This window comes from Anticarsia gemmatalis, chromosome 21 (genome assembly GCF_050436995.1).
Source record: "Anticarsia gemmatalis isolate Benzon Research Colony breed Stoneville strain chromosome 21, ilAntGemm2 primary, whole genome shotgun sequence".
NCBI classification, from domain to species: domain Eukaryota; kingdom Metazoa; phylum Arthropoda; class Insecta; order Lepidoptera; family Erebidae; genus Anticarsia; species Anticarsia gemmatalis.
In genome coordinates this window covers 11,240,327-11,254,471 of record NC_134765.1, presented here as the reverse complement: position 1 = coordinate 11,254,471, position 14,145 = coordinate 11,240,327, and the positions used below count along the sequence as shown (strand labels likewise).

At 35.5% G+C, this 14,145-nt stretch overlaps 1 protein-coding gene across 8 annotated transcripts in view; it reads left to right on the top strand.

Moving 5' to 3' along the window:
- Dys (Dystrophin) overlaps positions 1-14,145 on the top strand; it is a 595,099-nt gene that overhangs the window by 101,152 nt on the left and 479,802 nt on the right. For all 8 annotated transcript variants that reach the window (XM_076128368.1, XM_076128365.1, XM_076128371.1 and 5 more), the window contains one exon: positions 3,344-3,442. In XM_076128368.1, coding sequence (XP_075984483.1) covers positions 3,344-3,442 — 99 coding nt within the window. The remainder of the gene's footprint in view (positions 1-3,343; positions 3,443-14,145) is intronic.

Below are 14,145 nucleotides of genomic sequence, written 5' to 3'. Positions count from 1 at the left end.
GTGAGTCAGGAAAATACGCCCAAAGTACATTTTTTTCACTGAATAACTTTATTAAATTCCATTTCCCGCGATAAATCAATTTATAGTTTGGTAGTGATGTGATTTATTTCAAGCATGAAATACGCTCTGTACGCAGCAAGTCGTGTATTTCAATACATGAAAATATTTTTACAGATATTAACTTTATTCCACCTCAACTCCTATACAACAACGCACTGCGTCGAAATATCAACCTGTTGTAGTTTTAAAAATGTAGTTCTAATTTAGAGTAAACACAAAAGACTCAAAAAGGTTCAATTCTTGTTTTTTTTTAGGTTAATTTCTTCAGCCAAATCTAATGTGCCTTTGATCGTGCCCGCACATTTTTTCTTTCCCTATGTTTTCCGAAAAGGTCAGGGCAGGGCCAGTAAATCAGTATAGGGTGCGATCGTAACGGCCCTCGGCCACAGATGACCTGAGCCATCCCTACAGCCTATCCCAAAAATACACTTCTCACCCCCTCCCAGCCCTGCCTTCACCCCCTCTCACTGAACACTGATTCGAATAACATTTCGGGTAAAAAATATTTTGGGAATAAAATGTTATTGTTATGGCAACTCCTGCGCTGTAGTGGTTTTTTATTGTGGCATTATGTTAAGGTGAAAGTGTTGTGTAGATCGAAACTGATAAAAATTATGTGAGGTAATGTAATGGTCAAAGGGAACGTCAGGCACGATTTGAAAGTAGTTATGCAAAAAAAATGTTATTGGTTAATCTATGTTGATTTAAACTTAATTTCCCATGATTTGCTTTATGATATGTACGTTTGGCGCAGTGGTTTAAGCGGTCACCTCGCCGCATGAACCGTAGCGCCGCGTGTGGTGGGTTCAAATCCCACCCGGGACAAATCTTTGTGTGATGAGCACGAGTATTTGTTCTGAGCCTGGATGTTAATGTATCTATATAAGTATGTATTTACAAGTATATAAGTATGTTTATCAGTTATTTGGTTACCATAGTACAAGCTCTGCTTAGTTTGGAATCAAATGACCGTGTGTGAGTTGTCCAATAATATTTATTTATTATTATTTATTATATGCTGTGACTATTTACTGTGTTTTCTTTGCGAACACACACGTGAAAATATTACTTTTTCCTATAACTTTTACGAGTGCATTCTGCACTGAAACTATGAGGTAAAATGTGTGTTCGCGTTAATTTCCGTATTCTAATATTTTAGTTTTTCTGTTACGCAAATTGATTATAAACTCTTCCACATCCGTATTAATATAGCTACTTTATGAAAATAGGTTATTATATCATTCAAAACAGGAAACTCGCTTGATAAGGAAGTCTTTTAAAAGTAACTCAATAAAACAAAAGTACGAGAGACAAATATAATCGTACATCAACGTCGTATTACCTCGCGGCACTTATATCTCCCCAGTCTTCGGGGAGATGTAAACAGGGCTCGTGTCGTGTTCGTGTCGCGTTCGTGTCGTGCGCGTGTCGTCGGGGAGCGAGACAAATTGATACATCATGTCACTGCGTATTGTGGTTATTTTAATATTATGTATCTTTTTTAAGATGAAGATCTAGAGAGCCGACTGTTTTGTTTTAAAGAAAAATAAAGTCTTTTTGTGAAGGGTGGTTCATGAATATAAATTATTAGAAAGTGTATTTGTAAGGTGTATTAATAATAAGTTCGTATTAACTGGCAATTATAATAATTTACCACATTAATTAAAAAAGCACCAGTTCCATGGCTTGTAAATACGAGAGAGTAGGTATAAGATGACCTTTCTGCCAAATAAGTCACGACAAATGTACAAAAACAATTATCAAAATACAACAATACAATAACTAGTTCATCAAAAACCATACATCTTGAGTTGAATACAGTAAATGGTTTCATTATAATTCCTCTTATAGTACTGTTGTTCTCGTACATACAACACATAGTTCATCAAAAACCATACATTTGAGTTTAAACCATAAATGGTTTTATTATAATTCCTCTTATTTTATTACAATACAAGTGAACACAAAGTATTGACGTGAACAGATGTTCTGAGAGCTTCCATATCGAGCGATGTTGGCCAGAGCCGGATTACTTACGGTATTATAAACAAATCCACTATGTAAATATTTACTCGAACGCTCTTTGTTTTTATTTAAACAATCGCAAGTAATTCCCAGGTGGGATGCGGCCCTGTGTCGCGGATCTCGTGAATAATATTTTATCTTAGCTTTGAATTGATTAGATTTATTTGCTTAGGATTTGTTTTTGGATTACTTGGAAGGCTTTTTGTGTGACATACTGTTACTATTTGTTTTATACGGATAATATAAACGGTGGATTATTAAAGACTTGCTGGATACTGAATTTCATTTTAGTATTAATTTTGAGATCTATGAGTCACGACCACGGCCAGTGGAGCCTGCGCCGAAACATCAAGCATATCAGAATGAAAATCAAATCATATATTTAGGTCAAATGTTGACACTTTCGATAGTCATTACAATTGCTGAATCCACCACCAGCTCGGAAAGAGGGTAGAGCCTTTTTAGAAAGGCTAGCAAGCAATTTGTGACCACTCTTTTCAGCCCCCAAATGATTTGTATTTTGTCTAAATACGTGTTCGCGTTAATTCCTGTATTTGATTCTTTATATGTTAATCTCAGAAACCTATGAAACTTGTAAAAATATTTCACGAACTAAAAGTGATATTAATATTATTCTAAATGTTCATTTAGCTCTAGCTAACTCGCGCAAAGCCGCTACGACATAATAAATGAAGGAATATTATCGGTAAAGTTAAATTTGGTGGCAGAGCGATCTTTAATCATGGGCGCAGTAGTACGGCGGGGCTCAGGTGGCGCACTTATAATACTCCTTCATTTATATCTGTTACTGTAGGTGTGCCTGCGCGGTGTTAGATGGCATTGGTCACTGCGATAAAATATTGTTATTAGGCATACCAGTATGTTTCTAAACTTTTGACCCCGTATGAAACTAAAACTTGTGTTATTTCGTATGCTTTACGTATTCGAAAGAAAATGTACTGATATGACGCCTTTTATACCTGGAGATATAGGTAGAGGTGAAACATCCTCATTCGACGGCATACAGGTCTCGGGCACGTTATCTAAGTCTGAGTTACGCTAAGGTTGAAAAAAGATAATAAATTGTAATAGAAATTAACTGAAACTGAACAGTATCCATACCACCCGACCCGTGAATTCAACTCGAAATCTTGCGTAATCGTGTATACTCTCACAAGGACCATACAGTAAAATACATAATTATCCCCCAATTGTCGGTTTCTTTATTATAACTTATTATTGTGTTTGTTATGTTTAGATTCGCGACTGGGTGTCGGTGGAGGTGGACATGCTGCGCACGCAGGCGGTCGCCGTGGGCGACGTCGACGACATCCTGCACCAGCTCGACAAGCAGAAGGTATGTGAACACACCTTTATTTACACCATTATCATATAACTCAGTTTAAAGGTAAACCTAAGGTGCTCTGAAAACATATGAGTGGAGTTTGATTTCGGTCCTTAGTATTTTGAGTAAAACAATGTTTTGTTGTAATGTGATTCGAAGATAAGGATAATTGTTGTTATTTCTTTAGTAAATGTAAGGGGATATGAGGATTTTGTTGTACTGTGGCCTAGATTTTAGAATCTTGGCTAAAATTATTTTTATATTGCAGTCTAGTCTACTAATTTATTCAGTGTCAAACTGATATAATATTCTGCCAAAAAATCGTACCTAATACGAACATTGAAACATCTCATAGTCAGCTTCTTAAATTAATTTGTATTCAATTTAACTTATTATTGACTGAAACAATCCAATTTAGTATAAATAATGAAAGTATGCAATAACTCCACCGTCCGGACAACAGAGGGCGCTCTAATTTTAAACATAACCTACATCATTCCACGAACATTAGACAAAAGATTAAATTTATTACCTACCCACTAATAACTTCAAAGTGAACTAAACTCTATAAGTATGAAATTAAGGTGTGTTTTTGTGTGTAACTGTTGAATGTCCCGATGGCATTAAGTCGCTTCCTTCACGGAGATATTGAGTTAAAGCGTAGAGTACACCGGCGCGTTTGTACTTTAAGTTAAGGTGAGAATAGACCATTTATAAATATTTTGACAATATTCTTGGTCAGATAAAATAATTTTTATAAAAGTACTTTGCAAAATTAGAATATTTTTTGGATACGTAATTACGTAGTCTGCTTGGAAAGATTATCGTTGCAGTATGCTAAAACATTGCTTCTCAGGTCTCTTTGAGTATAGGTTTAACGGGATGTCGAAGGTAATATTACGAGCATTTAATACGCCACAAACAATCAGAGAAGTGTAGCTACCAAAAACCTTATAACTTCATAAAACATTCTCGAACACTGTAAACGAATACAAATTACTAGTTCACACGGAAGCAGTAAAATATTGCCCAGCAAACATATAGTGTAACCCAAACTAACATAATACATATTGTATTTATGAACACGACGTCATAATTTATAGCTAATTTCCTATACAACACCGCACAATATAAGCCAGTGTGAAAGGGCCGCAAATTGCTAGTGAGAGCGGGCCGCAACAATAGGCTCGCTGCGGCCCGCCAGTGTACACAAGCCCGTAGACAGCAAGGACTTGTGTTTTAATTCTAAAATGATAATTAATTGTGTCTCGGAGGACGGCACGACACCGCCACGACATCGCCACGATGCCGCCGCGACTACGGTCAGATAACGTAACGTATTATGATTTATTGTTCGAAGGACAACGATGAAGATGTTTGTTTTACATGAAATTATGAAGAGTGTTTAATGAAAATGTCCGGTTTGAATTAATTTTTCAGTCTATTCAATCTTATTTGTGTGATATATTAATTTCTACTATGACCAATGTTATGTTTTGGGTAATTCTCTCATAATAAAATTACATAAGTACATAAAATCAGGCATGGTTCTCATAAAGGTAGTAAATTTATCATGAATTGTGCACGCATGTTATACTCACATTTCTGTAAAGAAATTAACTTAGATTAAGCTACTGCCATCTATTGTACACAGACTTAAACTCCATCCCCAACAAAGCAATTTCAACTGCTTAAAGTCAAGAATGCCCTGTATACAATAGAATTTTCGATGAAAAGCAAAAAAGACCACAAAACAATACATCACTGAGATATTATCAAATAAATCTAAAAAAGCCGCCTACCCGCGCATATAAGCCGTATATTCGTAGAATACTCTCTCTCTCACGTGACACAGCGGCGCGTTCGTGCGAGCACTCGTATTATCATTAAGAGCCGCCGGAGGGCGCCACACGTTAGTATTCCGCCGGTGTACACGCGGCCTTACTTACGATTGTTATGTCCAGTATACATTAGAGACTTTGCATGTTTCGGTGAATGCTCGCTCTTGTATTACATGTAATTTTTACGCGGCTCTGAAAGTACGAGCCCAGTAGCATTCTGTGTCTGATTAGAAATGCAAGCCGCTGCGGGAGGAAGTAAATGAAATTAAAAAAAATAGGAAAAAGAGGTGTGCAAGTAAAGGAGACATTACAATATGGGCGCGTGCTATAATATTCCGTAAATTGCCTTTATGCTTAACTGTCACGTAATACTGCACTGCGAGGTCTTTAGTTAATAGTGGTGCACATATTGATATTATAATCTAGATGCAATAGTGTAAAAATATTGAATGTCTAAGCTTGCGTTAAATTTCTCTTAACTTACCGTGATATTTGAATTCGCATTCCTAAAGCTGTTCCACGTAGCATTACAAAGAAGTGCTTTTAACTCTAATGTATATGGAGGTCTATAGAGAAATATTATCGGATGCGGTCCGCATCGCTATTCTATAACCGCGGGCACTTTATTGGGATTATTTTCAATGTTTTCTCTGTTTTTATGATATCGTTATCCTTCAGAGAGAGAGAGAGAGCTGTGCCGCCGGATTAAAATATTAATGTTATACTCCATTTTAATGCCACCTTGGTCGGTTACGAATTGCCAACAATTTCCTAGAAATATACCGTTCGTGAAATGAAACTGTTAAATTGATAAAATATATTTTTAGATGTTAGAATCATCTCGTGGTTAATTGACATTTGTTTTAAACGTTATAGTTAAGCAGAAGTCAGTCTTGTGTTTGGAAAATGAACTAAGTACAACTGTAACATATATTTTAATATAGCAGGTTTCTTAGATTTTACAATATTTTAATATTTTTTTGCAGAACAATTATACACTAGATCGCTGCGAATGTAGTGAGTTCGATTTAACTGTGCATGAGTAATGTTCTCTATTAAAGGCAGCTTTCGGTGACAGATGTACTATGACTCTGGATTTTAAGGTCTCAAGTTTTATTCTCGGGTAGAGCAAAGCCTAACTGTATTTGAAAAATCTTAAATTATTACTGCTCGGAGCTTGATGTAAGTCGTGTAAAAGTCAAAATCTTTATTCTTTAATATACATACACGGCTGCTACATATTTTCGAGAAATGCTGATGAAAAACATAAGCAGAAAATATAACTTATTTCTCTCTTTTGTTCCTTATTACGGCTCTGTTTATCAATAATGAGAGTACTTAATACATTTGTGTACAAATACAAGAGGATATCGTCGCTAATCTGAGCGAGGGCACAAAAGAAGAAGGCATTAAGTGCTACTTATCGTTTATCCGTTACTTGTGTTACGGAATTGAGACGTTTTCCTGTGTTCCATGATAATTAAATAATGAATGAACATTGTGTTGTGTTGAATATTTTTTTATTGTGTCTTTAACATGATCTTATTAATTGTACATAATAATTTTTAAGAATGTAAATGAGTGTATCTGGTTTGAATCCTGGGTTAAACAATATTTTGTGTGATTCATAATTTAAGACTTATTCTGAGTTTTGATCGTTAATAGTATTATGCTAAAGTCCATGAAATAGACACAGATTGAAAGCGTATTTTTATACATTTATTGAAAAAGTTTTCAAGTACATACCTAATATATATTTTAGTTAAGGTTTTTCAAAGTTTTAAATATTAAATCCTTAAATATCAGCAAGTAACATTCTAAAAAATATGAGTAATTACAATATCAAACTGCTACGACGCTACGCCAACAGCTACGAGCATCGTAGCACAAGCTACGATTGTTTTCATTCATACTCTCATTTAAATATGGTTTGAGCCCTCACGCTAATATGGCCCGGGGGACAGCAGGCACGTAGGGTGCAGTAGAGGGGGCGCGGTATTCACGTCACGCGCTAATCAATGGCTTTGTGAAGGGAAATCTTTACTAAAACATTATTTGGATGCAACAATGCTTTGTAAAGCGCGCGCATTTTTACCCCAAGGGTAAGAGAGAGAGTGTTTCAGATATGAGTATCCTTACTTTATACATATGTGCAATGATTTGGAAACTCTTAAATGGTTATTTCTTTATATGATTTGAACCATGTAAATTAATTGGTTTTTTTACCTACTAAGTGTGTGTTTTGTAATCAAAAATTTGGTTTTGATTATTGAAAGAATTTGAATCATAATTATCCCGATTGAAATTAGACCATGCAGTTTTAAGCTTGTTGATATTTCTTAAGCGAATTTATTTCAGTTTCGTTGTTTAATAGTAAATTATTTAGTAGTAACATACTGCACTCATACTATTTAGTATCTCATGTTATTCTCATAAACCTTCACGTAACTAACCACAAAATAAATAAGATCATAATTAAATTACATCTTATTAGTGACATCTAACATCCATCATCACATGTTGTATCAGCTGTGGTGTGACGTCACTGTCGCAGCTCGCACTTGGCCGTGACCTGTCAACCATCAGTTATTTAGCCTGCAGTGACGAGTATACCCTCACTCACTCACTCACTCACTCATTCATTCATTCATTCACTCATTCGTTCATGCATTCACTCCTGAATGTTTTATAAGCGGTCAACTTTATCTGCATTGAATATTGTTTTTTTTTATTAACGTACATATGTTTTTAATATAATGTAGTAAGTATTTTAAAAAGTATAATCACTGAAGCCCCCATCTATGCATAGCATTTTAGTTGCATTAATTTTATAAAAACTGTGCTTGGCTATGGGAAGACCCTTGCCCAGCAGTGGGACGATGTGCGTTCATAATAATGACGCTTGGCTATCATTTGTAGTAAATTTGAGCACAAAGTTTATACTTGGACAGTTAGAACAGGGGTCACTTGAAGTAATGACTTCAAGTCAGACCAGCTTAACAGCCATTAATGTAAGAAATCTACTGAAAAATCCAAGGCTACCGTGAAGCATAAACTAAATTTAAAATTAATCGCTTCTTATTGTATCATTTCGTAGTGACGTCACTGTCGCAACTCGCACTTGACCTTGAGATGTTAAATGTCAAACACATTACTCATTCAGTCACCGTTTCAGGAAATTAAATACACAGCCTCCTTTCCTCCGTATTCCGTAGTTTGTACAATGTAATGCCATCTATTGGCAACTAGTGGAAACTTTGCACTACTTCTGAAAATTTCTCGAATTTTATCAATTCGACATTTTACTATTTGTTACCTGCCGTTTATTATGATACATTTATGACAGTTGTACATCCTATGTATAAGTGTCGAGTAGATTAAATTACATCGAGTAAATTACAGCAAAGGTATGAAACCTTTGCTATAATTTATTGATTGTACGTCAAAATTTCACTTGAAAAGCTACCCGATATTTCAGAAGCGAAACTCGCTTTTGTCTTACCTAATAACCTCTAGTTAGCGATCAATTCAGTGAAACAATTTGTACCACCCAATCGGATTAAAAAGATTCGTCATCATCACACCCGTCATATCTATTAACAACAAATAACATAAAACATTTATTTTGATACATTCTAAAAGTAAAAAAACAACTAATAGAATGGTCCCAACAAGTTTTTTTCGATTATTATTTTTCAACTTTAATTATTTGTGTTTAATCTACGTTCTTTGTTCCACCTTCTTACCTTCACGCAAGTTTGGCTGGTACTGGTGAATTCACGGCCGCCCCTCGCGTTTATATAAGCTAGAAATATCACAGTGCGCATGCGCGGGATACTAGTGATGGGAACGTGTCGATACGTTTATATTGCTGTATTTTCACGCTTGTTAGAATTCGGGTGTGGAGCAGAGGATTATTTTTGAGATGTTGTTTTGCATTTTAGTATTGTTTAAAGCCTTATTTGCACATAATGACGATAACTGTGAGAGGAATGAAATGAAATCGTAGAATCCATTGACAGTTTACAAGACGGTAAGCTTATTTAAAATCCCACGTTAAAATTTGTCTTTGGATGTTGGCTTAAAATAACTAAGCATGTGAAAAAAAGTATAAGTTACACCCGTACTTCTTTCCACTCTCAAATTACTTAAGCAATATGTTAAGACAAGATTTTGCTGTTATTAAGGTTTTTCAAGTTACTTATGTATGAGATAAACATTTCCGATCTGGCGGTGATTTATCAACTGTAACTTTGTCATGAAAACATTTTTATCAAAAGAGCCGACATCAAATAGAAAGAACAATCGCATTTGCAAATTGTAGTTGTAAATAACAAACTATCAAAAAAATTAAAGTGAATTTATTACTTTCCTGATATTATTTCAAAATCCTTTTTATCGATAACAACAACTATCGACAACCCACTATCGACATGCACCCCATCACTATTCCCACCCCTCGCCTCGCCCCTCCCCTTCCCCGTCGTAGTGTGGGGTGTGGTTGCCTAGCAACGGTCCCAGCCGGCACGCCACACGTGCTCCCGGCACGCCGCGCTCGTACGGACCCGTAATCACTCGTACTACGGTAGTCTGGCCGTGGCCATCGTTCGAAGCACACGTACCAAACGCATGACTTGATTTAAGAAGGGTCTCAATATTCGAAAATACTAATAATGTACTTTATAATTGTTATTGGCTTATTTCCAATTAGAGCAGTATCAATAGGCTTAAGTTACATTTCAAACAGTTGTTTTATGTCTAGTTTGTTTTGAGATTTTTTTGTAAAGGCAAAAGTTTACTTATATGTTCAATAGATGGCACTGTATTGTCGTCGTTAGTTCTTGAAATTCATCTTTATTCACTATACGCGCTTACCAATTATTTATTGCTTAATAATATACACAATTATCATAATTTGTACCCAGTTTTGTTGTATAAATAATTATCATAATATATTTGTATTCAGTTTTGAGATGAAAGCCAGACAGCCTTTCATCTTTAATCCGCTGAAGCGATTTTATTGTTTACATAGAAATAATAGAAGACCACATCAATCAAATCTACTTCAAAGTTTTAAACGACCACTATTTTTCCTAAATTTTACTCCTACAAGCAGGTCTAGTTTTACATAATACAATCTAAAATCCCTAAAAGATAACCTTTTATACTAATTGGAAGCAAGATAATAATAGTTTTAGTCCTAAGATACAACCCGCTGAAAATTAACGACGTACAAAATTTGCTGAAACTCTACTGAAAGCTACAAGCCTGATATTAACAAGCACTCTTAAGCTCTTACTTTTATTAATGACTTTAGAAACAGATAAGAATAATTAACAAGTACTTTATTATTTTGGGTACAGGCGCGTTAGACTTACTTTTGCATGCGAATTTGTCCGCGTAAAAAGATTTACCGAGGCAAAAGGTTAACCATATGTGTTATCCAGGATAATAACTATCTGTGTACCGAATTTCATCAAAATCTGTTCAGTTTTTCTACCGTGATTTAGTCACAAACATTCAAAGATTCGCGTTTGTAATACTAGCTTCTGACCCGACCTCATCCGCGTAACTATCTGTGTACCAAATTATATCAAAATCTTTTAAGCAATTTTATTATGTTTAAGTAATACATATCCACATTTTCACATTTATATTATTAGAACATAAAGGACGTTTTTAATGTGAAAATGTATGAACATTAATGTACGTAGAAAATGTATGTTAGCGCCCTGTGTCAGATTTTATGAAGACTAATTAGCTTACTGAAAACATTTTTGTGTTATTAGCTTATTCCTGGGGATCCAACGGTTTTTTAAGACAGTCTATTTTCTTTTTCGGAATGTACTACAAACAATTACTTGTTATTATTGTTTTTATGTATTGGTAACGAGGTTTAGCAGTAAACATTGTTAACAGACATAGTAGTGTCTTTCGCATTTTCGACATTACTGTGAACATCCTTAAAGCTTAGCAAAGCGTTACTTACCCTTATTTGGGTCTAGATTTTTATTACTTCTGTTACTACGCATTGGAGGTCGTGCCTCTTGCCACAGAAAAACTTCGTAAATTCCTTAATAGCATTTTGCTTGAACTGGGCATCGAACTCGAGACTCCATGATCTGCTTAGTATACAAACATTCACTTGCTTGTACAAGATAATATCAAATGTATATAATGGGCTATTAGCGACATCTGTGGGATTTATGAAGCGTAATTGCTAAAGCTGACTGCGAGCCTTGTGCTACAATAAACAATGTGCTACAGACTTACTTTCATATTACGACTTGTGTGTTTGGAGGTAGATAGAGGCGAAAGTATCTTCCTTGAGTAATTTTACTTCGTATTATGGGTTACGGAGTACAAGAAACGCATGTTTCATACATAAAGTCATCCTTTTAACCAAAAGTGTAGGCAGAGACCAGAAACGCCACTTGGTACAATCCTTACAAACTTCCCCTGCTTCATTCATATCCATACATCTTGTCATCTAAGACTGCCGGTTTCGAGTACTACGCACCTGACATTATAGCAGGACATCACTGATATACATACATATGACCAGTGTCTTATAAAACGTACTATTATGAATAAAACTGGCAAAATGCAGTAGTATGATGATAATACGACTGCTGTGAGATACTATTGAAGTCAACAAAACACTGTAATGTCATTGTTTCAAACGTGAAAATATGAGACTGTTAATATATTTCTTGTTCGTGACTGTACTATATTATCACGCAGTGTCAAATTATTATCTAACTATTCGACGATAATAATTGTATAAGTAGGTAATTGTTCTCATTTTCCACGCGTCGTTATACTTCAAACAATAAACGTTGAAAATCATAATAACATCAATAGGATCAAGTGGCTGAATTTTAATGTAAATATTATCACAAATTATTAAGACAGAAGCCTTAAAGGTGGCTCTCGATATAAAAATGTTAATATTACCTGCTTTACCTGGACGTGGACCAGTTTATACTGACCTCTAGATTTGTAACGTAATTATCTGCGAGTGTCTTAGAGGGCAGGTAGGGAAGGGGGTGAGGTAGGTCTAGTTATAGTGGTTGGGCTTGTGGGGCGAGGGGAAGGGGATCAATAAGGTGGGGTGCGCGGGTGGAGGGGGTACGCCGCTGTCACTCGCGCCTCCGCCGCCGAGCGAAACGCACGTCTCCGCATGTTGTTATTCTAAACTTTAATTAAATATGATCGTAATATAAATGATATGATGGCCTCGTTTCACATCTCATTGACGTTCTTATTTCAATCTGTGATGAATTAGGTTTTAGGATTGTTTTGTTTCAATTTGCAGGGATTGGTTTTCAATTACCTAGATTACCTGCGGGGAAAGAATTAAACGAAGTTGTTTCAGTTTTATTGTTACTAAACTCACAGAATGAATAGTTCTTAAGCCAATGGGTATTTAGTCTTGAGTTAAGTTAAGACATGCTTTACTGTAATATACAACTGTTACTTGGATGTTAATCGCTTTCATTTGGCTTAAGAAGCTTTCATCAACTAATTTAAGTTTTTCAGTTAGTTACCTTGCCAATTAGTTCTCCTTCAATGAGTCCTTAGAAGGCAATGTTTACTAGCCTTATTTATTTTATAAGCTTGTTATTTAACGTTATTTTAAGTCACATTCATAATTTATGTATTTATTTATCACCACCTTACACTAACTTATAATACTGAACTATACTATATAAGTAAGGTACGGCAGGTTGCCGCGGTGTCAAAGGCGCGCCGCGACAGATTGTGTATAAGCTGCGATATCCTGTTACCGGTTCAACTCTGCGTTACACAAATGTTATACGAAAATACTGAAATATTCTGTAAAGAAATAAGCTTTTTACTCGATTGTGAGATTGAGTGAATGTTCTATTGCGGTGTTTGTTTGTATGTTTGTAATAGGATGTAGACTGTTCTATAGGTGTTTGAAGGTTTATATAGCAAAATCATGTATTATAATCATTTAAGTTCTATCACCACGTAAGTCATTTTTATCAACTTTTCAGGAAAGACAAATTTCAATTCTTGATAGAACTTGATAGAACTTAAACGACGATATGATAAAGAACGTGTCAAGTGGTGTCCATTGGTCTATAACTCCTTACTTAACCCCATAATAAGGTGAATAAGACGTGACGGTATAGATATATACTGGTATAGAATTGGAGAAAAAAATCTTAATTTATATATTGTATAACTTCCGCAGTAAGAACCTATTGTAGTAGCCAGGCTTTGAGAGTTAATAAACATAAATCTCGAATATAAATTACGCTACATAGTGTGTAGTCTCTATCAAAAGTGAAGCCACTATACAAGATATATTGTGTAGCGAAAATTAAACGCTTTTGTGATGCACCAACTTGCGTGCTGAACCACAAAATGTTTAGTGCATGCATATTTTCACTAAGATTTTCGTTACAAAGGTTACTTGTCTCGGCAATCGAACACATTATGACCCACTCGAAGTAAAACCTGTTGAGATAAATAAACGTTACCTAGGAATGGTACTGCTACTAAGAAATTAGTGATAGAGAAACACATTTCATCCGAGAATCGAACCTTGGCTTTGTAACCAACTAACAACTGCAGCGGTATGTAATAGTTGGTCGATATGAAAATGTAACCTAACCTGGGAACGTAACCCTGTATCTACGTTCTATACAACACCGTTAAAGCCAGCACGCGTCACAAATGTTGTAAGTAATATTGAATTACTTGAACACACATTTGACAAATGGATTTTGAAACAAGGCCCAAAAGAGAGCGTGTTAACTTACTGTGTGTGAGACGTGAGGGGTGAGGTACCGAGGAGTAGGGGGGGGGGGGGTGAGGGGGGTGTCTTGTTAAAAGTTACGC